The sequence below is a fragment of the Capra hircus genome, chromosome 9, assembly GCF_001704415.2.
Source record: "Capra hircus breed San Clemente chromosome 9, ASM170441v1, whole genome shotgun sequence".
Classification (NCBI taxonomy): Eukaryota; Metazoa; Chordata; class Mammalia; order Artiodactyla; family Bovidae; genus Capra; species Capra hircus.
In genome coordinates, this window is record NC_030816.1 from 73,868,572 (window position 1) to 73,894,601 (window position 26,030).

Genomic DNA, 26,030 nt, shown 5'->3' on the forward strand with positions numbered 1-26,030 from the left:
TGCGCAGCCCGAAGTCTCAGAAAGGCCACGCAGTGGCGGCGGTGGCGCTGACTCAGCGAGGCCAAGCCGCCAGTCTCGGGCAGCCGCAGCGGCCCCTCGCCCCGGCTGCGGGTCGCGAAGCCACCCCCGCCTCCGGCCCCACCCGGCCGCGCCCGAGGCCGCGCGGCGTCATAGAGCGCATGCGTGCCGCGGGGGATGCCGGGAGCGCGCAGTGGCGGCAGCGGCGACGACGGCAGTAACAGCGGCGGCTCCAGCGGGGACGAGAACGGGGCGGTGACCGTGTGGGAGGTGGTCTCACTCTTGGGGAAGCTACTGGGCACCGTCGCCGCGCTGAAGGTGGTTCTGTACCTGCTCCGGGTGTGCTTAGCGATGGCCTGGAAATCCGGCGGCGCCAGCCACTCGGAGCTAATCCACAACCTCCGCAGTAAGTGCCACCCCCGCCGGGTGTGGGGCAACCGGGGAAGGCCAGGCCTGGTCCGGGTCCCCTGGGGCCGCCCGGGACGTTCTGTCTACTCCCCGTGCGTGCTGGAGGGCTTCGGCGCACGGTTGCACCCGCGGTCCCGACCAGCGAGCGCTGGCGATTGCCTCCCCCGGGACCTGTCACTCATCGGCGATGTGGACTGGAATCAGAGGAGCCCCGGGCCGCTGCTCGTGGGGCGGGGGCAGGCATCTCCCCGCAGGCCTTGGGGACGGGGCTGAGGGCTGGGGGCGCACAGGTAGTGGGGCTGTCACTCGAGTCCGTCGCCTCCCAGTTCAGGTCCAGCGGGCGAGGGGCGCGCCCTGGGGTGGAGCGGGAGGAGTGGGATATTGGCTAGACCTCCGAGAGACTGGAGCTGGAGCTGGGAGGACTCCGCCCTCGACCCCCGCGTCCTCCCACCTACTCTTCCCGTCTTAAATCAATCTAGCTGCAAGCTTTCTCGCCTATTCTGCCTCCCCCCACCCCCCGCCCTCCGTTTTTTCCCCTGGCGGGAGATGCCACTGTCTGATACCGGCGAGGGGAGGGAGAGGAAGATGAGAGTTGCTGTCACTGCGGATGCTGGGAGAAATTTCTGGGACGGCTGTCCAGTGGAAAGCTTCGTAGGGAGCTGAGGGAGAAAGGAGGAAGGATGCTCTCCTTGAGAGACTGTGTTTCAGGAGCCTTCAGAGGTCCTGGAGATCCAGCGAAAGATTGTGTTCTGCGGCCCGTTTTCACTTTTATCAGGGCCATCGTATGCTTTAAAAGCTGTGTATGGAAGTTTTCTTTACACCGTTCTCTTTAGTTATTGTATTCCTTCCTCTGATGATAATTTTAGGGTGGGATGAGTGCTGTGTCACTTTCTTTTTTTAAATTGAACTATAGTGTCGCCGTCTGGTCGGGAGACCGGAACCGCAGTCTATAGTACTCTTTCTCTGGTCAGAATTTATAGCATTCTTCTTTGCCACTGACTTTGCAAATAATCGCAACCCTGCCACGTGGTATTTTTAATTGTTATAGGTTGTTTAGCTTTTCGCGTGTCATGTTTCCGAATTCGATTTGTAACCTCCTTGAGGGCCAGAACCTTTTTTTTTCAGTCTTTGAATCCCCTCATCTTAATAATCGTTACTTTTTTGAAAAATAAATGCCAGTTAAGTATATATTATGTGCTTAGATCTAGGCTAGGAATACTAAGATTAGTGAGAGAATAAGTAACATTGGCTGGCGCATGGTTAGTACTTAATGTTAGTCATTTTTTTTTTTTAAACACAATGTTCCAAAGTTGGAGATTGTGTCCTTCAGTTCAGTTCAATTCAGTCTCTCAGTCGTGTCCGACTCTTTGTGACCCCATGAATCGCAGCACGCCAGGCCTCCCTGTCCATCACCAACTCCTTAGTGTTTAGTAAAGAATGTTTGAGGAGGATAGGGCACCCCACTCCAGTATTCTTTTTTTTTTTTCCACTCCAGTATTCTTGCCCTCCAGAGAATCCCATGGACAGAGGAGCCTGATAGGCTACAGTCCATGGGGGTCGCAGAGTCTGGACATGACTGAAGCAACTTAGCTATATATATATATATATATATATATGTTCAAAGAAAGTTTAGGTTTAAAAGCCCTGTCTAACATTGCCAATATTCACTTTATGGAAGGATACTTGATTGGAAATGGAAATTTATGTGCAGTGTCAGTGTTAAGAGTGATTTAGGTTCTCATAGACCAGAAGCTCAATATGTTGTAAATATTTTAATAAAACTTCTTAAAATTATCTAGTGCCTACACACCTGAAACATTCTGTACTTGAATTGTGATTAAGTAATTTTCCACCAGAAGGTTATCTCAGTAAATACTTGGCTGTGGCAGAAATTTGTAATCAATCAGGCTCTTGACGCTCCTTTTTAGGCCAGATTTGTAGTAAGCCAAAACTAGATCTTTTCCCAGTGGCTTTGTAATCATTTTAATGTATTGCATTAAATGTATTCTTAGCTGAAATTTCTAAGGATGTTTTCCTATCAGAAAATTAAGTGAGAAATATTTAACATACATAGATGTTGATACTTAGTTTTATACTAGTTTTATGATTAGTAAGAGGAAATAGCATAGGCAGGTTGTTTAGCCTTTTTCATAACCTTTTGCAACTTTAGTTTCAACTTCTTGCTGAATTAATTTAAGCCAATAGATTTCATATTTATTTAATAGTTCATTAATAACACTAGTATTTGCTCACATAAAAATTTCAGTTGGCACACACTGAAAATTTCTCACTCTTTCCTGGTAATTGCACCACTGTGTATTCTTCCTCACTTAAAGGCTTCTAACTGAATCTGTAGAAAAAGATTAAAATGTGATAATGCTGATACTGAAGTGAATATGGATCTGCAACTGGAAGAGGAAGCAAATTACAGTTTTCTTTTTTTAATCAAATAAGGTTCATGATTGGTTTCATTTTAATATTTTATATTAATTTTATTGAAAATGCCTACTGAGGTGTTTCTTCTACAAGATGACGTGATAGAAGTATGATTTCACAGTTGATATTTATAGATTATTTTAGATTGTAACAATACAGTCATAATATCTCATAGCTTATATTTGTATTGATAACTACTCTTAAGTTACTGCCAACCGTGGTCTAAAACTTGAGCATGCCTCAAAATCTGCTGGATCACCAGGAGAGCTCGTTAAAACAAATTAAGATCGATTGTTGGGGCTCAAGAATTCACACTTCCAACAAGTTCCTAAGTAATATACTGCTGCTGGTCTGGGGACCACACTTTGAGAATCACTGACATAGAGAACTGAAAATTTACAAGACTAAACCCTGCCAGTGTTTCAGTTGAATCATTTTTATACTTTGAAATAAAATTTTAGGAAAAAAATCTGTAGCAGACCTGCCCAACAGAGCTGCCTGTGGTGTCAGTATCTGCCGCTCAGTACGGTAGCCACTAGCTACATGGGGCATTGAGCATTTGAAATGTGGTGAGTACAGCTGAAGAACTGGATTTTGTGTTATTTAAATTAACTTTGATACCACATGTTGGACATCACAGGTCTTTAGAAATGGAACATAGATATTTTATGGCTATAGACTGATAACGTGCTCATGAAATGTTAATTCAAAACAACTGAGAGCCTGTTTAATCCAGGGAATGTGACAATTAATGTTTACATTAGGGTTTATTTTCTACTTTTTTGGGGATAATTTTATGCCATTGTGAAAGGAAAAGAAAGGGGCAGGAGTGGATGAGCTTGAGAGAGGTTGTCTGCTAGAGCAGGGATGTCCAAACCAGAGTGTTTGTGAAAGATTAACTCTGACTAGACTTCAGATTCTGTATTGGTCACTGAAAACAATGCTAATAATAGTTCTTTTACGTATTTTGTTGTTGTTGTTAAAAAAATTCAGTCCACTGCCCTAAGACACCAGTGATTTCTAACTATATTTCCTTTGCAACCTTGAGTATGCCATTTGCCTGTATAGTGTATGTATAATCTATGGAAACAGTCAGCTGACATTTGACTGTCTTCTATGTGCCAGACACTGGGGATACAGCAATGAGAAGCAAACATCTATTCTCTCTTGAAGCTTACTTCTTGTGGGAGCAGACAAATAAAATATATGTCACATGATAAGTGGCAAAGTAGGGAAAGAGTATAGGGAGTATGGGGTGGTAGGTTTGCAGTTGTAGGGGAGAAGGCCTCACTAAGGTGTCATTTGAGTAAAGATTTGATGAAGAAGAAGAAATTCAAGCCATGCAGATAGAGCTGGGGAACAGGCATACTAGACAGAGAAAATAGAATATGCTAGATTTGGACTTGGGGTGTAGAAGAAAGTCTGGAGTCAAGGATATGACACAAGGTTTTAGACCTGGGCAATGGGAACGATTTACCGTTTTCTGAGTTGGAAATAAGTGAGTGAGCCGCAGGGGTTTGGGGATGGGGTGTGCTAGGAAGTGTGGGAGAACAGGAGTTTATCTGGGGAAGTGTTTAGTTTGAGTTGCTTAATAAAACATTAAAGTGAAGACCCTTAGTAGGCATTTAAATTTTAAAAAATTTTTAGTTTTTGTATCCTTCTTTATTTCTACAAATAAATTGAAATCATCTTCTTATTCTGTTTGGAGTGTCAGTTCTTATCCACTAACAGCATAACTGGTGGAAAAGAGAATATTAGTTTTATCATGTGCATTCATGGGCTAAGTGTAACAGATAATAAAATCCTAAGTGATTTTTTTTAGAAATTTAGGCCTCACTTAGAATCCAAAAAATACTTCCTCGTTGTAACTTATGTCCATCTTATGGTTACACCCTGGTAAGTAAACTTACAGGGTATTGACTAAAATTTAATAGAAAAACTTTTGAGGAAGAATTTTAATATCAGTGTGTCTACTTAAATTTAACTAAAATTAAAAATTCAGCTCCTCAGTCATACCAACCACATTTCAAGAGCTCAGTAGCCATGTGAGGTTAGTGGCTAGACTGAGCAATGCAGATGTAGAACATTTCTGTCATCAGAAGAAGTTCTCTGGAGCAGCACTAGACCTAGATGGTAGATGATGTTACATTCTATTCAGTGTGATCTCAGTTCTGTTGTGCTGTTCCACGTGTTTTTATTAGTATTGCACTTAGTTAAGACCAACACGCTTTAAGCGTAGCAGTGAAATACTGGAGATTCTCAGACAAGAGTGGTCAAGATGACAAGTGCACCAGCTTCTATGACGGTTTGATGAAATGGAGGTGGTTTGGTTTAGCAATGAGAAAGCTAAAGAGAGCAGTGCTGTTTATTTTAAAATTAATTTTTATTGAAGTAGCTTTACAATGTTGTGTTAATTTGCTGCTGGGCAACAAAGTGAATAGTTGTACATATATTCGATTTCCTTCCCATTTAGGACACCATAGAGCATTGAGTAAAGTTCCTTGTGCTATACAGTCGATTCTTGTTAGTTATCCGTTTTATACGTAGTAGTGTGTATATGTCAATCCCAATCTCATCCCCTGCTCCCTAGTAGTGTTTACATATTTGAAGGAAATCATGTAGTGAAAGGTCAAACCAGGACAGATGGGAGGGAGATTTTGACCCGTTATAAGGAGGTATTCACAAAGCAATCCTAACAAAGATTTGGCTTTGAAAAACTGTTTTCTGTCACTGGATATGTTGAAGCAAAGAATGATCGACTATTTCATTGTAATCGATATTGTGGAAGAGATTTGTCCTCGGCTTTCACTATATAGTAGACCTCTGAGGACCCTTCCAAATCCAAGATTCCATAATTTTAATCACTTCATGGTTTGCATGAAATCACATATGGGGAGTGTATGTGTGTGTGTGTGTTATAGGAGAGAGCCAGAGAAGTTAACATTTGGTTACCTATATTTTAGAGTTTTGCATGACATTTTACTTTGTCAGAAATGTAAGGAGTCCAAGGAACAAGCTCTTTTGAGAAGTAGTGTCAGAACAGATGACTGTGAATCCATTAAGAGTGATAATGATTTAGAGAAAGATGTATTTTTAATAATCTCTGATATTTAGATGATATGCTTTATCATAACTTGGTATCACTTAAACTTTTGCTTTGATTATGGTTTATTATATAATTTAAAATTAGTCCTTTCAGACTTTCTATATGGAGAATATCTCAGGTTCTACTTACCTCCTTTAAATGCCTAATCGTTCTAGATGGGAAGTAAAAGGAAACCATTTTGTTGATTTCTTTCTGTTCTCCCTGGCATTTTGTTAGTGGGGAAGAAATAGAGAGTAGTTGATTAACAAATGCTCAAGTCATAAAACTAATACAATCATCTAATAGTTCTTTTTTTGAGATTTAACTCTGTAACAAGGTACAGAAACTTAGTTTCTGTGTGACTTGAAATCCATCTGTTTCCAAGCCTGTTTTCTTATCTGTGTTTTCAGTGCTTCATACCAGCACAGGATCTTTTTTTTTTCCATCTCTGCCAGGATTGCTTCCAATTTTTTTTTTCTCCCAGATCAGAAATCTTGTAATAGTTATTGATTCTTTCAGATTGTCCCGAGATTAACTCAGTATTTATTACAAATGCCTTTCACGGTCAACCCTTTCACCGTATTTTCATTGATTGTACCCTAGCCTAGGCTCTTAGTTCTTACTTGGAGTGATAGGCCTCCAAGTATCTGATTGGTCATCACATTTTGAATTTCTGTCCCCTCAGGTTCATGCTACACCTTGCACTGATTGTCTTAGTATACTGCTCTCTGTTTTGTCACTGTTCTGCCAAGATTTCTGTTGCTTACTGTACCAATCGGAGATGCCTCTTGCTTAGCTTTCAGGGCTTTTAGGGGTCTTCTACAACCTGTTCCCATGCTCCCACTCCAATCCTGTTGTTCAGACTGATCTCATTTTACACATACAAAGTTTGTCTCCTGTAACAATCAAAGTATAAATAAGCAATTCAGAGTTAATATGATAGTTCTATGGTCTTGGAGACCTGGGCTCCTTTTTTCTTGTTGTGACCGCTAAAGTCTTTCCCTTGTGTACAAAGTTGAAGTTAATTTACCCCCATTATTTCCATATTCCAGCTGGTGGGAAGAAAAGTGGGAAAAGGAGAAAACCCACATTCCTTTTAAGGGCATACATAATTTCTTCCTGTATTCTTATTGGCAAGAACTTAATCGTAAGGCTATATTTAACTAGAGAGAGGCTAGATAATGCCCCCAATTCTACCACCTTGAAAGAAACAGAGACCCTGCCACATCTTACATCTTGCTCACTGGAGCCTCTAGTGAACACTTTTAATTGCATTTTTGGGTCTTCTGGTGATTGTCTTCATGTCTCTAAATAATATCCTTGAACTGCTGTTTCTTTATCAGCTTTAGACATCATCTACTGACTTCCTGTCAAGATGGATGAGTATTTACACCCTTTTAACTTACTCCCTTCCCCCACATACAGTTATGTTGTAATTTCTGCTTCCTCTTTTGTGGTTACCTTTTAACTTTGAGTAATATACTTTAACCTCAATTTTTTGTTCTATAATTTATAAACTGACACTATACTTTAACCCTTCCACTTTGTAGAAAAGGGTGCTTATTTTTCAACTTACTGGTGGCTATTTTACATTGTCAAAGTTGATAACATTTCATTTGGTTCTGAGCGGTAAGTCATCTATACTCTGTTAATTTTTAAGTGTTGAAAATTAATAACCATCATCACAAACATTAATGACTGGGTCAATGTTTCTCTGAGCTACATAGTACGTGATGAGTTTATTCCCTGCTCTTTGTTTCTAATATCACAGACCCCTCTACTGTTGATGAGGAGCAGTCAGATGTTTTTCCTGTGTTTGCTGTCTGGTTAGTGGGATCTTAGTTCCCTGACCAGAGACTGAAGTGACGAAAGTGCTGAGTCCTGACCACTGAACTTCCAGGGAATTTATGTTTTTCCTTCTTTTACACTTTCATCAGTTTCTTGAAATCATGCCACAGTTTACAGTTCTTATATAAATTATCACTCTTGTATAGGGTTTTTGTCTTTTTCCTGGAATTTATTTCCCTTTTCACCCTTCTCTATTCCTCAAGTTGAAAAGAGAAACAAATACCTTCTTAACATGGGTCTAATTTTTTCAAGTTTTTTTTGTTTGTTTATAGCTTGGATTCTGTTGCATTCTCCTTTCTGGATTCTGCTAACTTCTTATTTGGATCAACATTAACCATTGTTATAATTATTTAATTAGGGCCCTTGATCCTTAGGGTGCAGGAAAATTCAGCGTGAGTGGTTCTAAAGCTGTTCACTAATTTAGAAAACCTAATAGTAATTGCATGTTTACTTATAATTAGGCTGTACAAATGAAGTAAAACATTACTTTGCTGTTTGCTAGAAATATTGCAGGGCACTGGCAGTTGTGTATGTCAGATTGTCAAAAATGGGAAAATGATTTAATAGCTTTGTAACCGTAGCTTGCTTTAGGCATCTTTCAAAATAGGGAATCCTAGGAAAAATCAAATAATAACCTTACAGTGGAAATTTTGGAAATCACCTAATTATAGTCTAAGAAGTCTTTATCCTGAGCCTTATGCATTCAGCTTCTTAATAAATGACTGGTGACATACTTTTAAAACCTGTTAGTTTTTTGGTGTGTGTGTGAATTCTATATCCCTCTATAGATTAAGAAACCTACCAAAGAAATTAGGTAGGTTTGATAGATGTATGTTATCTAGCTTAAGGGAAGTAATCTCTTTAATATACTTGATTTTTAGAATGTGCTGGCAGCAATGTGTTTGATTTTATATATCACAAATGTTCATTTAGAGAAGAATGTGTGAATATAATGGTAATTGGAAGTGTTGAGTGAGGCTGCTTAACCTGAGAAAGATAAAAACGTGAAATGATCATGATTTCTTAAATGTGTAAAAAGTGTTGGTTGGATAGAAAATTCATTATATTCTGGGTGACTTTAGAGAGTAGCACTAAGGGTTTATGTAAGTGAGTTATAAAGAGGGAGATTTCCTCTTAATATAGGGAAGTATTCTGATAAGTGGGGTTCCCTTGTGGCTCAGCTGGTAAAGAATCTGCCTGCAATGCTGGAGACCTAGGTTCGATCCCTGGGTTGGGAAGATCCCCTGGAGTAGGGAAAGGCTACCCACTCCACTATTCTGGCCTGGAGAATTCCATGCACTGTATAGTCTATGGGGTTGCAGAGTTGGGCATGACTGAGCAACTTTCACAGTTCACACAATTCTGATAATTAATGTAGTCTAAATGTGAAATGGCTGTTTCACATTGTGCAGCTCTTCAAGTAGAGATCATGGTACCAATTTATGAAAAAGTTAGACTTGATGACCCTTCTGACCTTGAGAGTCTATGAATTTGTGTAAGCCACTAAGCTGTTTGAATCTGGTAGTAGCAGTACAGTGAGGTGGTCAGCAGGAATCTGACAGCTCAGCTTCAGTGGCCCTACCCCTCATTTGCTCTGTGCTGGAACAACTTGGTCTTTCAGTGCTCAGTCTTATTATCTGTAAGATGGAGTAATAATGGTGCTTACTTTATAGGATTGTTAGAGATAACGTAAGATTGCTTCATAAGCTAGCAATCTTAAGTTCATATCTCAAAAGAGACAGAGTGTAATGTGCTTAGGGTTTTTTCTGGCATGTGGTAAATATTCAGTAAATGATACCTCTCTTATTACTACTCTGCTTTTAAAACTTTTTAAAAAATGCTTTAACTGTTTTAGTAGCCTTTAGGTAGCTACTACTTTAGGTACCTACTACTTTAGGTAGCTTGCCTGAGCTTATTTATGTAGAAACAGTACTTTCTATTTGGGTTAATGAATCCAAATTCGTAATATTTTTAGTTGGAAAATGATTTGTATCTCTACCAGTCTATGACTACTTAAATGTTTCTCTAGTTGGTATGCCTTATTTGCTAATTTTTAAAACATTATTTTGTTTTTTGGAAAATGTGTATTTATACATTTTATAGTGTCCTCAAACCACCTTTTCTTATACTTAGTAGTTCTTATATTAGTATTTCTTTCTAATACTGTCTGGTCAGTCAGTATTAAGTGGTATCCTTTGATTCCTCAAAACAGTCAGTGATCTAATTCTGCTTTTCCCTTTTTTTCCTTTTCCCATTGTTTTTAGTTGCATCGTTTTTACTTTGTCAGAACATATAACATTTAAGTGTTATTATTCCACCAGTGTCATTTTTAAACATTTCTTGCTGCACTGGGTCTTCGTTGCTTTGTGAGAGCTTTTCCTAGTTGGAGTGAGTGGGCACTGCTATTCGTTGCATGCGTGGGTTTCTCATTGCAGCGGCTTCTCTCTTTTTTTTTTTTTTAAACAGCTTTTGGTCTTTTTTTTTAAAAATTATTTATTTATTTATTTATTTTTGGCTGTGCTGCATTTTTGTTGCTGCGCAGGCTTTTCTCTAGTTGCGGTGGGCAGGGGCTACTCTCTAGTTGCAGTATGTAGGCTTCTCGTTGTGGTGACTTCCTTCGTGGAGTATGGGCTCTACAGCGTGTGGGCTTCAGTCGTTGGCGGCATGTGGACTCAGGAGTTGCAGTTCCTGGGCTCTAGAGCCACGGGCTCAGCAGTTGTGGCCCGTGAGCTTAGTCGCTCTGTGGCATGTGGACTCTTCCTGGAACAGGGATCAAACCCATGTCCCCTGCATTGGCAGGTGGACTCCCATCCCCTGTGCCACCAGGGAGGTCCTCCACTAGTGTCTTTACCCTTTTAGTCTTTTTTTTTTTAAAAGCTAAAACCAAATTTTATTCAATAACAATTGCAATAGGGGAAAAGAGACATCAGTGTAAAACTGGTCCCAGTTATCAATACAGCTGAGCAAGTGGGGATTTATAGTCTAGGAGCAGGGTGGGGATCAGTGGGTGGAAAATTACATCAGGAGTAATGGGTGTTCTGGCTAAACCAATTTAACAGGATCCTTCTGGAGGCAGGCCAATCCACCCAGTTTTAACCTTTGCTCTACAATTGGACATATATCCTTTTCTGAGGTATCCCTGGTAATTGCTTCATTAGATGAAGCACATCTTCCAGAAGATTTCTTAGGAAGGACATGTGTGTTTAGCATTCCCTGAGTTCTTGCACATTTAAGACGTTTTTCCTATAACCTTGGCAATTTGAAGAACAGTTTTGGCTGTAATTTTAAAAAGTCAGCTTTATTGAGACACAATTTATGGAAAAATTCACCAATTTTAAGACAACGATTTGAAAATTTTGACAAATAACCGTTATATAACCACCACCCTAATGATATACAGGAGTGAGCAAACTACAGCCCACAGGCCAAATCTGGCCTGCTGCCTGTTTTTAGAAATAAAGTTTTATTTGAGTACAACCACACCCATTAGTTTATGTCTGCTATATAGCTGTTCTTGCACTTTAGTGGCAGAGTCAAGTAGTTGTGGCAGAGACTATATGACCTTCAAAGCCTAAAATATTTACTGTTTTGATCTTAACAGAAGTTTACTGCTCTCGGATACAGACCATTTCTTTCACCTACAAAATTTTCTTATGACCTTTTGCAATTAATCTCCTCCTTTCACCCCCCAACCCCTAGCAACTCCGGATCAGTTCAGCCTCTATGGTTTTGACTTTTCTGGAATTGAGTATATTAATAGATGGAATCATATAGGGTAAAATCTACTTGCCTGACTTCTTTCACTGAGGTTAGTGCTCTTGAGATTTGTTCATGTTGTTGGGTACATTTACAGTTTCCTCCTTTTTAGTTATTAACTTGCACTTCCTTCCTTGAATTTCTTGAAAATGCTGCTGCTTCATTCTTGCTTTGCTTTGAATGTTGCTCCTTAAAAAGCTAATGGTTGCCTTTTTCTAAAAAAAACTCTTACTAGTTAATTAGATTATTTTTTTGCCTTGAGAGTTGAAATTTTTTTTGTCTTGTTTTAAAGTCTGATGGTATTTTCTTTTCTTCTCGCCCTTTTTTTTTTTTTTTTTTTAAGCTGTGCCGTGTGGCTTGTGGGATCTTAGTTCCCAGACCAGGGGTTGAGCTCAGATGCACTGCAGTGAAAACACTTTTGAGTCCTAACCACTTGGCTGCCAGGGAATCCCCTGATAATTGTATTAGTAGATGTCTTGGATGTTGATATTTCTGGTAATATTTGCTTTCTGTTAAGTTTTCTTAGAATATAGTATTGGTATATTTAATCAGCTGAAGTATTTTGTTTGCATGTTTTCTTCTTTCTGCAGTAGCCTTGACTGGAGTTACTTTTTCTTTTTCCTATTTTTAGGCATTTTATGCACACAGTTCAAGAGCACTTGCAGTTTTGTTAATGGATAATGATATTGGTATCAGTGGTGAGAAGCGGGAGGAGTCGGTGTATCTTGCTGCTCTTCTGTTTCTGTAGGATCCTTCACTTTCTTCCTTCTTTCCCTTCATTGCCGTATCACGGGATGTCAGCCTTTCCCTGCTTATATACAGTTCTCTCTCAGAAGCAGTGCTTCTTATAGTTGCTACTTCTGGCCCCACTATATTTTTAAAACAATTCTCTAATTTAGATGGTATTGGTGATTTTTAGTATATTTACAGGTATGTGCAACCATTACCATGGTCAATTTAATATTTTCATCACCTCAAAAAGATACCCTGTTTTGCCCTCCTATTCTCCTAACCATAAGCAACCATTAGTCTACTTTCTTTCTTTTTTTTTTTTTTTTTTACTTTCTTTCTCTATACATTTGCCTGTTCTGGACATTTCATTAAATAGAATCATACACTATGCCATCTTTGTGCCTGAGTTCTTTCACTTCTATCATGTTTTCAAGAATCATTTCTGTCATATGGTCTTGCCTTCCTTTTTGAAACTTTTTTTCTCCTGATCCCTGTAACAGTGTGTCCACTTGATTTTCTTCTGCCTCTGTGGCTGCTCCTCATCACAATCTTTGAAGGCTCCAGTCCCTTTGCTTTTCTCTTAAATGGACACTTTTGTTTTTCTTCTTTGTGTACTTTTTCCCCTGGCCACTTTCCTTCACTTCCATTGCTTCGATTGCCATCTGTACAACTAGTCATTTATATCTCTAATCTAGATTTTTCTCCTGAGCCCCAGATCTGTTTGTCCAACTGGCTGCTATGTATCTACATGGGTATGGTCCATAGCTCCTTCTAAATACATAGCTTTTCCTTTTTCTCCTTAGCTATGATGCTTCTCTAGGATTTCTCAGACCAGTATATAACACCAGCATCTCAAACATTATCCACCCCCTACCTCCAAGTCTAGTCAGTCAAGTATACTTTACCTACTAAATATAACTCAAATCCTTCTTTTCTTCATCCTTACTTTCATTATTAAAGACCAGATTGCGATTACCTGAGCCATCGTGACAATTTTGCTCTCTTCCAGTCTAGTCTCTACAGTGTAGCCAGAGTAATTATGCTTAACTACTACATCTGATCATGCCACTCCCAACTTTTAAGTATTGCCTCATTCATTTCAGAAAATGGAATCATCAAGACAGATAAAGTGTTTGAAGTAATGCTGGCCACAGACCGCTCCCACTATGCAAAATGTAACCCTTATATGGATTCTCCACAATCAATAGGTAAGTTTTGGATTTTTGAAAATGTCACAAATTTTACTCATTTGCTCTCTAATATTTGTAAGTAAAAATAGACCATTTTCCATTTATTACCTTGCTGATCCATTTTAATGAAGTGTCTTTTCTATTTTCTTAAAGGAGATATGTAAGAATTTTGTGAACAATTTCTTAAAGCGTCCTTTAGATGAAAACTTACAGTTTCTATTTTCTTGAAGGATATATGTAAGAATTCTATAAACATTTCCTTAAAGTGCACTTTAGATGAAAGCTGAGAGTTTAAGCTGCGTGCTGAATTCTCTTAGTGTCTCTAATGTTTACAAAGGTTGGTTTTTGCAGTAGCAGAAAATTCTAAAATCAATATTGAAGGGAATGTATAGCAAAGTTATTACTGACTTCTCTGCTTCACTTGCCCTGAGTTTTCTGGTTTGTGCTTGTTTTTAGAAAGTGCCATATTTAACTCCTTCTCCTGAAGCAGGCTTTGCTGAACTGCTGAGCCTTGGCAGTGGGCGCCTTTGAGGCTTAGGAGTGCCTCAGGATTCTGTCGGCTAGCTGCCATGCTGCCTTCTTTTGGAAGTACTTTAACAGTCAGCAGAGAAGATCCTGGGGAGCTTCTGAACCCCGAAGGCACCTGCTACCACCGCTCAGTGAAAATTGCTTCAGATGCAGAAGCAGGTAAATAAGTCTTGAGGAAGCAATACTGGAAAAAAAACTAAAAGCTAAAAACTAAAAAAAGATTATTTTAATTAACATTAGGTGATAGTGTAAAGAGTAAAGGGAAGTACTTTATTAGTCTCTTAAGTTCCTCTAGTCGCTCGTGCCAGTTTTTGTTTTAAGGTGCCAAAAATATGATGTAAGTTAATTTGCAGTGACTTTGCATATTTTATGATATATGGAAGCTTATTTTCTTTTTATGAATCTGAAGGGAAAAACATCATAAATTTATCAAGTCAGTGAAATTCTTCCTTAACTAACTATATGGGGGAAGAAATTTTTAGAAATAGTGGGACTGTTGTACTGAGCACAAATAGCTTTTGGCATGATTATATTTTCTAATTTTAACTGTGCATGACAGTACTCTCAAGTACAAAATGCTTTTATTTCTTGAGATCATAAATGTGAAAATAATTATGAAAAATAATGTACAGATGCTAGAAAAGGAATTACATGGAGCATTTCATGTTTTTGCAGCTGAATGTATCAGTAGTCCTCTTCTTCTTTTGCAGGGTTCCAAGCAACAATCAGTGCTCCACACATGGTAAGTTAACGTTGCTCATTTGGGTGCAAATGGATCACGTTTTTCCTCTTAAGAGTGCTTTCTTCAGTAAAAAAATGGTTATAAGAACATTTTAAACTTCTAATCATAATGTTTTATTATTTTATTTGCAACGAATTAATTATTCTTAATACAAGATGTGGAAAAGGAACTCTTTCTGGTAGAAACTGTCATTAAAGTTTTTGGTGGTTGTCATTGATATCTAATCATGTAAAAAGTAATTATTTATTTAGTGATGAGTTAATTAAGGGAAAGAATATTTTTAAAATATAATGACCATGGACTTCCTTGGTGGCTCAGTGGTAGAGAACCTGCCTGCCAATGCAAGAGACACGGATTCAATCCCTGAGTTGGAAACATCCCCTGGAGAAGGAAATGGAAACCAACTCCAGTATTCTTGCCTGGGAAATCCCGTGGACAGAGGCAGGCTACAGGCCATGGGGTCACAAAAGAGTTGAACAAGACTTAGCAACTAAACAACAAATGGCATTTCTATGTTTAACATTTTGAGGAACTGGCAAACTGTCTTCCAAAGTGGCTACATCATTTTATAGTCCCACTAACGACGTATGAGGGTTCTAATTTTGCCACTTCTTTTCAACACTTGATATTGTATATTTTGTTTTATCCATCCTAGTAGCTATGAAGTGGTATCTCACTGTGGTTTTAATTTGCATTTCCCTAATAATAATGACTATGCCAAAGCCTTTGACTACGTGGATCACAAGAAACTGTGGAAAATTCTGAAAGAGATGGGAATACCAGACCACCTGACCTGCCTCTTGAGAAATCTGTATGCAGGTCAGGAAGCAACAGTTAGAACTGGATGTGGAACAACAGACTGGTTCCAAATAGGAAAAGGAGGACGTCAAGGCTGTATATTGTCACCCTGCTTATTTAACTTATATGCAGAGTACATCATGAGAAACACTGGGCTGGAAGAAACACAAGCTGGAATCAAGATTGCCAGGAGAAATATCAATAACCTCAGATATGCAGATGACACCACCCTTATGGCAGAAAGTGAAGAGGAACTAAAAAGCCTCCTGATGAAAGTAAAAGAGGAGAGTGAAAAACCAAAAGCTCAACATTCAGAAAACGAAGATCATGGCATCTGGTCCCATCACTTCATGGGAAATAGATGGGGAAACAGTGGAAACAGTGTCAGACTTTATTTTTGGGGGCTCCAAAATCACTGCAGATGGTGACTGCAGCCATGAAATTAAAAGACGCTTACTCCTTGGAAGAAAAGTTACGACCAACCTAGATAGCATATTGAAAAGCAGAGATATTACTTTGCCGACTAAGGTCCATCTAGTCAAGGCTATGGTTTTTCCAGTAGTCATGTATGGATGTGAGAGTTGGACTGTGAAGAAGGCTGAGTGCCGAAGAATTGATGCTTTTGAACTGTGGTGTTGGAGAAGACTCTTGAGAGTCCCTTGGACTGCAAGGAGATCAACCCTGGTATTTCTTTGGAAGGAATGACGCTAAAGCTGAAACTCCAGTACTTTGGCCACCTCATGCGAAGAGTTGACTCATTGGAAAAGACTTTAATGCTGGGAGGGATTGGGGGCAGGAGAAGAAGGGGACGACAGAGAATGAGATGGCTGGATGGCATCACGGACTCGATGGATGTGAGTCTCAGTGAACTCTGGGAGTTGGTGCTGGACAGGGAGGCCTGGCGTGCTGCGATTCATGGGGTCGCAAAGAATTGGACACAACTGAGCAACTGAACTGAATAATGATGATGAGCGTCTTTTGATGTGCTTATACACTGTTTCTATATCTGCATTTAATGAACCTCAAAGTCATAGGTTTGAAAGTAACTACATTTCTGGCATATTTTCCAAAGTCTTAATTACAGAAAAATATGAAATGATGTCCTGGTAGCAATGAGCATATTTAGTATCCGGACACTGAATCCCACATACCACTAAAAGAAATACTAGGGCTTCATGGAGAAGTGACTGAATTTCAGAAAGTGAAGAAGTACCTAAAGTCTACTGGGGTATTATCAGGAGGACATGGGAGCAGATTTAGAGATTCCCAGAAACCAAACTGGAGACAGTTTGAGAATCAAAAAATGGTAGATAATGAAGATAATGGATTGTAACACAGTGAATTCAGAAACAAAAATCTGTGAGTCCATAGAGACTTAAAAAAAAAATAGCAGGATGAAAAGATGAAAAACAGAAGAATGTCAATTAATAAATGTGGAAAGAATAATAGAATTTAAACAATCAGTTCTTTGTAATTATCAGTGTAATTGTTGAATTAGGCAAAGATCATCAATTAATCTAAACCATTAAGAGGAAAGTTGTTGGGGAACAAAAAGCATCCTTGTAGTCTCAAATTATTATTTGACATATTAATTACAAAGAGATAGCTATGCCCTGAAAAGTAGAGTGATCTAGCCGTTACTACATTTACTGAGTTGTTCGGCTGAGCAAGTCCAGTAGTGAGATGGCTCAGTGCTGTGTGCATCCTGATGTGATGCAATGGGAGGTGCCCTGCAAGCCCTGTGTGGTGGTCTTGCTAAAGTTCTTTGATCTAAATCTAATCATGTGGAAATTGACACGTCTAGAATGTGTGGGTAGTGTGTCGGACAGTTGGGTAGGGCTTTTAAAAGGAGTCAGTGCTCTGGTAGACAAAGAAAAGTGGTCGATGGAACAGAAGAATGGGGGAGAATATCCTGGAATTGGCGATTGCAAAGCATGAACTTTGAATGGATTGGAGGGAACAGCTGTAAAGGAGATTTGGGGGACAACTGAGGAAACTTGAGTGTGGTGTGTATGTTACTTTGTTGTAGTTCAGTTGCTAAGTCATGTCTGACTCTTTGAACCCATGGGCTGCAGGCTTCCCTTGAGTGTTGATACTAAACAGATGATTTTCTTGAGTGTGGTAATGGAGATGTGGTTGCAAAGAAAAATGTCCCAGTTTGCTTTTTTTGGCAGGTACATGCTAACGTGTTTCAGAAGTGTAGTATTATGATGTCCACAGCATATTTTCAGATGTTTGATAAAATAGTATGGCACAATAGAAACAGTTGATGACTATATGAGGAGAAAAGGGTGTTATGTGCATTTCCTGTGGGTTTAAAATTTTTCTGTGGGCTTGAAATTTTTCATAATTATTGAAAATGAGTTTTTTAAAAAACTTAAATTTTAGACATAGAGGTGAGCATGGATTATCCAAAAGAATATTAACTATAGTGATAAAAGCGTGAAAAAAGCTGGTAATTGCGATTGAAGACCTTGACGTTTTAAATCTGAATAGGATTTTAATAATAGCTTAGGATACTCTAAAAGAAAACAAATTTTATGCAAACCTCGTACTGAAAAAAAATTCCTGAGTTTCTTTCGGTGTTAAGTTGGGACAGTACTGCCTATAAATTAGGGATTGGCACCTCAAATCCTTTCTAGTCCTTTCATTTTTGGACTCAAGAAAGTCCAGCTGTTACAGGAGTTATTTTGTTTCTTTGATTACTTCAGCCAAATATGATATTTGCTATCTTATTAATGGGTTTATTTAACTTGCAGGGGATACTTATTGTTTCAAAATATCTGATAAAAGTTACAGACATTCCTGAAGAAAGTTCACAAACTTTCTCTTAATTAGAGATTCCATTCTTCATGCTAAGCCTCTTTGTCTAAAAACAATAGCTTTGACTAAATAAAATGTTTCTAGCAATTTCTTCAGTTAAAGTTAAACCAGTGTGTCTCATAGAAACCTCATTAATTAACGCTTCTTTGTTCCACTGGTTGATGTACATAATGATAATTCAAAGATAGTATCCCACTCTACCTTTTTGAAACATCAAAGAAAGATAAGGTTAATGAGAGATTTTTGAAATTTTTGAAACAGTCTCAAAACTTACAGAGTTGCAAGTATATTATTAAGAACCTTTCTTTCTTTACTCCATTTGATATGTTGCTGAAATGATGCTCCATCACTCTTGAATACTTCAGGATGTAGTATATTTCCTATAAAGGACATTCTCCTATACAACCACAATATAGCTAGTCATCAAAACCAGGACATGAACATTGACACGTTAACTACTATTTAATCTTCAAATTACTTTTAAGTTTTTCCAAGTGTCCTTATGATATCTTTTATAGCAATACTTTGAACATTTAATCCAGGACTCTCTTTCATAGTACTAGTGGTTTACACTCATTAGGCAAGAAGCTCTTTGCAAAAGAATCTATATGAAAAATGGAAAAAATTAGTTTTCTATAACTCTTTTCCCAAACATAGTAGCCACCGGTCTACATTTGTGTGTTGCTCCTAAATAAGTTCTACAGAACCTTAATTACTTTCTGGAGCATGGTTTTATATGAGGCTGCAAATTATATGAGGCTGCATCTATTAATAGACTTTCCACGTTTTGTGTTAATCGTGGGGAAAGATAGCCTCAATGCCTTTTAAAGAATTTTTAATATGGAAAATTTCCAACACCACACATGCAAATAGGATAATATAAGGAACCCTCATGTAGCCAGTCACCCAACTCCATTAATTACCAACAATTTGCTAATCTTGTTTTATATAGTTATTTCTCTTTTACTGAAATATTTTAAAGCTATCCCAAACATAATATCATTTTACCCCTAAATAGTATAAATCTGAAGGATTAAAAGCACAACTACAATACTATATCATGCCTAACAATGTTCCTTAGTATTATCTTATACCTAGTCCATGTTCAAACTTTACCAGCTGTTTCAAAAAATTCTTTTATAGTTGATTTACTTAAATCAGGATCCAAACGAGGCTTATGTTACACCTTTTTAGTCTTTTAAAGTCTCTTTTCATTTTAATAGTCTCCCTTTTGAAAATGCCATTTATTTATTGACAAAATTTGTTCATTTATCCTATAGAAGTTCCCAAATTCATTAAATGATTCTTAGCCATATTAACTTTTTCCTTTTTTGTCTTTTCAAGAAAATTTCCTAATGGTTCTTCTGTTCATCACATCAGGAGGTACATAAATGTTTGTACCACCCACTTTTAGTGATTAAACAGTATTTTCAAAGCTTTTTAATTAAATTGCAGTATACCCAAAAGTGGCTCAGACAGTAAAGAGTCTCCCTGCAGTGTGGGAGACCCGGATTCGATCCCAGGGTCGGGAAAATCTCCTGGAAAAGGAAATGGCAACCCACTCTAATATCCTTGCATGGAAAATTCCATGGATAGAGTAGCCTAGAGTCCATGGAGTTGCGGAGTTGGACATGACTGAGCGACTTCACTTTCACTTTTTCAAAATGCACACATCTTAAGTGTACAGCTTGATGAATGTTACGTGTCTACATATGTTCAGGTCATTTCCTGCACTCCAGAAGGCTCTCTCAGTCAGAAAGGCTTCTTTTCCTAGTCAACCTCCATCCTCTAGGTAACCAGTATTCTGGCTTTTATCAGCTAAGTTAGGGAGTTTCTATTCTGTCCCCCATTTTGAATGGTACCTGTATCTGATGATTAAAAAAAAATTTTTTTTTAATTTTGACATAATTTCAGACTTACAGAAATATTCTAAGGATAGTACAAATAATTCCCAGATAATGTTTAACCATATTCCCCAAGTGTTCTCAGTGTACTACATTTGGTTTATCATTTATTCTCTCTCTCCTTCTTCTCTCTCCCTCCCCCTATTTATATGGGGGGAGGAAGATATTATATATATATATATATATATATATATATATATATGAAATACATATATATATTTTTATGAACTCTGTAGGTGTAATTTGCAAACAGAATGCTCTTTATCTTTAAAAATAGAATGTTCACCTAAATACTGCTGTTGTCAAAATCAGGAAATTAACATTGACACAACACTGTTAGCTAATTTACAGACCTCGTTTAGATGTTATCAGTTGTTCTAATAATGTCTTTATAGAAAAAGAAGGTTGCAGATCAGGAGTTTCATTCAGTTGCCATGTCTTTTTAATCTGGAATAGTGCCTTAGTTTTCTTCTTTTATAGTATTGAAAATGTTTATGAATACAGGCCAGTTATTTTATAGATTGCCTCTCAATTTAGGTTGGTCTGATTTTTCTACCTGGTTAGATATAAGTTACACACTTTTGCCTGAAATATCGCAGATGTTGTGTAACGTCAGAGTGTCCCATTTTTGGTGATACTAAGATTAATCATCTGATTGAGGGAGTGTCAGTCAAGGTTCTCCACTGAGAAACTTCTCACTCCATTGTAAAGCTGTTATTTTTCCCTTTTGTAATTAATGTGTCTTGGGCAAACACTTTGAGAGTATTAGCTTATCAAGTGATAATATACTAGTTTTAGCATCCATTTGTGATTTTTGGCTTAATCAGTTATTACTGAACTTGTTGCCAAATGGCAGTTTTCTAAGTTCAATATTTCATCCATATTTGGAACATTTGGAAACAGTTTCTCCCTATCCTCCATTTATGTATGTGTATGGCAACCCCAAATCACTGCAGATGGTGATTGCAGCCATGAAATTAGAAGACGCTTACTCCTTGGAAGAAAAGTTATGACCAACCTAGATAGTATATTCAAAAGCAGAGACATTACTTTGCTGACTAAGGTCCATCTAGTCAAGGCTATGGTTTTTCCTGTGGTCATATACGGACGTGAGAGTTGGACTGTGAAGAAGGCAGAGCACCGAAGAATTGATGCTTCTGAACTGTGGTGTTGGAGAAGACTCTTGAGGGTCCCTTGGACTGCAAGGAGATCCAACCAGTCCATTCTGAAGGAGATCAGCCCTGGGATTTCTTTGGAAGGAATGATGCTAAAGCTGAAACTCCAATACTTTGGCCACCTCATGGGAAGAGTTGACTCATTGGAAAAGACTCTGATGCTGGGAGGGATTGGGGGCAGGAAGAGAAGGGGACAACCAAGGATGAGATGGCTGGATGGCATCACTGTCTCGATGGACATGAGTCTGAGTGAACTCCGGGAGTTGGTGATGGACAGGGAGGCCTAGCGTGCTGCGATTCATGGGGTTGCAAAGAGTCGGACACGACTGAGCGACTGAACTGAACTGATGGCAGCCCACTCCAGTACTCTTGCCTGGAAAATCCCATGGGCAGAGGAGCCTGGTAGGCTGCAGTCCATGGGGTCTCTAAGAGTCAGACACGACTGAGCGACTTCACTTTCGCTTTTCACTTTCACGCATTGGAGAAGGAAATGGCAACCCACTCCAGTGTTCTTGCCGGGGAATCCCAGGGACGGGGGAGCCTGGTGAGCTGCCGTCTCTGGGGTCGCACAGAGTCGGACACGACTGAAGTGACTTAGCAACAGCAGCAGCAGCAGCAGCAGCAGAGGGATATATTTACTTACTGTCACTATGGATTCATGGATGTGTATTTTTATCAACCAAGATCTGATAGTGAATGTGCTTATTGCTACTGGATCTGATGATTTTTAGTAGTGAACGTACTAGGCATTTAAGGACAGCTTTTGAGATACCATTTATCAATTCCAACCTCATATTTTGGAAAAGTACTAAAATATAAGTTCATAAAGAGGATGGAATAGAGAAGTCTTTATTTCTTGGTTTGATCCAAACCTTAACCAGTGACTTTATTTGACATGTAATTTGTGCTGTGAACATAAACATATGTATCCTTTGGCCCCCTTACCTCCACCTCTAGCTATTTATCCCATAGATATACTTTACAAGATTATTACAAAGATTATTATCTTATGGTATATTAATACCTTTTAAGATTATTTCATCTATTTGTTATGGAAGATTGAAGCCAACTTAAGTATCTCTCATTAGGCATATTTGTTCTTATAATACATTCATATAAACATATACTCCTGTAAGATATATTTATAAATACATACATATTTGCTTACATATGCATAAAGTGGATATGTTTGGAAGGAGTCAGTAGAAACTGGTAACATTGGTTGCCTTTAGGGAGTGAGACTGGTTGGGGAGAGGGGTGGAATGGAGACCTTTCACTGTAAATCTTTTTGTAGCTTTTTACTGTGAAATCGTTAAATTTTAAATATTCACATACTGGAGATCTAAAATTACTGAAACACTTTAAATACAAGAATTTTAATCAAACTAGAATGTTCTTACATAATTCCTCTGTAGGTGTAAGTATGTAATATGTTATGTTTTCATTGTAGTGGAAAAAATTGTTGAGAAGTTAGCAGCTTTATTTGTATGCCATGGTATAGATACTTTATAGAATCTTGGGAAGAAAAATGAATACTTGCTTTGTTTTCTTTTGGCAGCATGCATATGCACTAGAACTTCTATTTGATCAGTTGCATGAAGGAGCTAAAGCTCTTGATGTAGGATCTGGAAGTGGAATCCTTACTGCCTGTTTTGCACGTATGGTAAGAGCTTTATTTACTATTCTGGCCCCAGCAGAAGCATATTATATGATTTGGCCATGTATTTTTTCCCCTAGCAGTTTTTGAGGGTTTTTTTTCTTTTTAAATTCTTTTGAGATAGCAGTTAGAGTATGTGTCACCTAGGATTTCTTTTTGTTGTGGTGGTGACAGAACATTCAGTTAAACTCTGGCAGAACTAGAAGGGAATTATTTGGTTATATCATGGAAAAGTCTAGAGGTCTCTCTGGCTTCTTGTATGGCTGGATTTAGAGAAAGATCTCAAGTTGTTATGGATAGTGAGTCTCTCTCTGGTTCTTGGTTTGACTTGGCTCTCCTCCACAAGTTCTCTGCATTCTCAGGTATGCTTTTCTCTTGTGATCAAACAGTGGCAACCAAGAGCTCCCAGACTTCATTCTTGTAAGTTCTCATCTGGCAGAACCAGCCTGATATCCAAACAATAGGTTTATTAGGATTGAAGGAGAGCTCTTTTTACATTAAGAAAAATGAATGCATTTTCATTTTATTTTACTATATTTCAAATTTCATCATCAGAGGTTTATCTGATAATGACTATTTGGAGTTTGAGTCTGGAGACCCACTCAGGCACCTTGGAGTAAAAGTTTATCTGTGCTCAGATAATCAAGTCAGGTTGATCATGAAAAATCTTATACCTGGAGTCCAGCTTGGAAGGTTATGGTCTATTTAAGTTAGGATTTATGGATCCTTTTTGACTAGAATCCATTTAATTTGCTATGAATATATAATTGGCAGACTATTAGAATGTAAGTTCCAGAGTGGTGGGAATTTTTCTGAGTTTTTTTCATTGATGTATTCTAAGCCTCCAGAACAGTGCCAGGCACACAATAAGAATTCAGATATTCCTTTTCAGTTGTTTGACTTGTTTTGTATAAGTTTAACCCTCACTAATGGGATGTAATTAAATACTAGAAATGGTGTTTAATGGCTTGTTTTCTATACTTGACTGTTTATGGTTTCAGAGGCATTATCATTTTTTAAAAAGTCATTTTCTAAAAGAAAAAAAATCATTTTCTTTCTGAGTTATCTTTTTGAAAATGATACTAATTAATGTTTTTCACATGTTTACCATGTGCTGGTCAGTGTTCACAATACTTTTCATGTATTCTCTTATTAGTTCCTCATGTCATTTATGGGGTATGTACCCGCTTCCTCCTCACTTTACAGCTGAGGAACCTGATTGATAGAATAACTTGTCAAGGTTATATAGTTGTAAGTAAGAAATTTAAATGTAAACCCAGATAGTCTGACTTCAGAGTCTTTATTGTGTTAATTTCATTCTACAGTTAATATTTATGTTTAGAGTCTTTTAATATTTTACTTATTTTTATATTTTCCACATGTGGCAGTAGAATCAGGTATAGAAATTCCTATAGAATTTTTTATGTATCTGTAATATTTAAAGTCACACTTTCAGTGGAATTTAAATAAAAAATGGTTGCACTAATAGCTACCATTTAATATTGGTAGCTAAGTCCCATTTCAGGATCCTGGGTCTAAAAATTAGAAACTGAAGGAAGAAAGATACCATTTTTTTTAGTATTATAAATTTTTTATAATTCTAGTTTTATAATTACTGAAATATCATTATTCACTTAGGGTTATGGCTGAGAAAGTTATTTGTCAAATCTATAATAAACTGAGTGTTTAACAATCAAATTAGAGGCTTAAACTGTTTATTTGTCCTGATTTCTCATTACTAAATATGACTTTGGATAAATAAATATTTTATTGACACCTTAGCAAAACTAAGACCAGTGAATTATTGAATTATTCTCACTTCCAGGTTGGACCTAGTGGGAAAGTCATAGGAATTGACCACATTAAAGAGCTAGTAGATGACTCAATAAATAATGTCAGAAAGGATGATCCAATGCTTTTGTCTTCAGGGAGGGTGCAACTGGTTGGTAAGTATCAGAAAACTTTGAAAATTTCCTCTCCAGAGAATTTTTATTTTCAGAAAAATCCCATGCAAGCGACATAATATTCAGAGCTAATTATTGCTGCTTCTTTTTTTTTAAACATTCACTTTTAAGTACTAAGCAAGAAAATAAATTACTCTAAAATGTCCTACTGGTTCTATCTTGACCAGGGGTGACATGACTATTAACCATTTCAGAAAATGTCATGTTGAGTTCTTTCTTCATTACTTTTTTAAGAAGTAACATCAAAGTAATCAGTGTTGAATATAGAAAATGTAAATGGTACACAGAGGTGTGTAAGATAAAGAAACCTCTCTTTTTCCTCAAGTTTTTCAGACATAAATATGTGTATGAATAAATTGTACACACACAATTTTTTAGATTGACTTGTACTCTACATATTGTTCTTTAGTTTGCTTTTTTCCATTCAGTGGTATCTGTGGACACATTTCCATGTGAGTATGTTTTATATTGAGAAAAATAACAGACCTCAAAATATGCAGAAAACATAAATGTGAAGCTTAACAAGCACCTGTTTAATCACCACACTGATCAAGAAATGGGACATTATCAGCACCTTGAAAGTCCTCTGCTTTCTGTTCCATCATCGTAACTACTTCCCTTTTCCCTAGTGGTAACTAGTAACATTACTTTTAGGCATTTACTACCTAATTGCAGTTCCATAGATGATGTTCAATATCTTGAATGTTAGCCAAATGGAATCATACAGTACATATTCTATGATGAATGACTTTTCACTCGTTGTGTTTGTAAGATCCATCCTTCTTTTTACATGATAGTCAATTTTTATTGCTGTATAGCAGTCAATTGTAGGAACATTACCAAAATTTTTTTATTAATGCTACTGTAGATGGATATTTTGGGTTGTTTCTGATTAAGAGATACTCACAGTGCTGCATATTCACAATGTACATAAGTCCAGATGCTGATATACACGTCATACTAGCA

The 26,030-nt window shown here is 37.8% G+C and overlaps 1 protein-coding gene across 1 annotated transcript in view; it reads left to right on the forward strand.

The window, feature by feature from the left end:
- Positions 163-26,030, forward strand: part of PCMT1 (protein-L-isoaspartate (D-aspartate) O-methyltransferase) — a 31,563-nt gene continuing 5,695 nt past the window's right edge. The window contains exons 1-5 of the mRNA XM_018053337.1: positions 163-424; positions 13,387-13,491; positions 14,712-14,743; positions 23,002-23,106; positions 24,926-25,046. Of these exons, the coding sequence (XP_017908826.1) occupies positions 196-424; positions 13,387-13,491; positions 14,712-14,743; positions 23,002-23,106; positions 24,926-25,046 (592 nt within the window). The 5' untranslated portion in view covers positions 163-195. The remainder of the gene's footprint in view (positions 425-13,386; positions 13,492-14,711; positions 14,744-23,001; positions 23,107-24,925; positions 25,047-26,030) is intronic.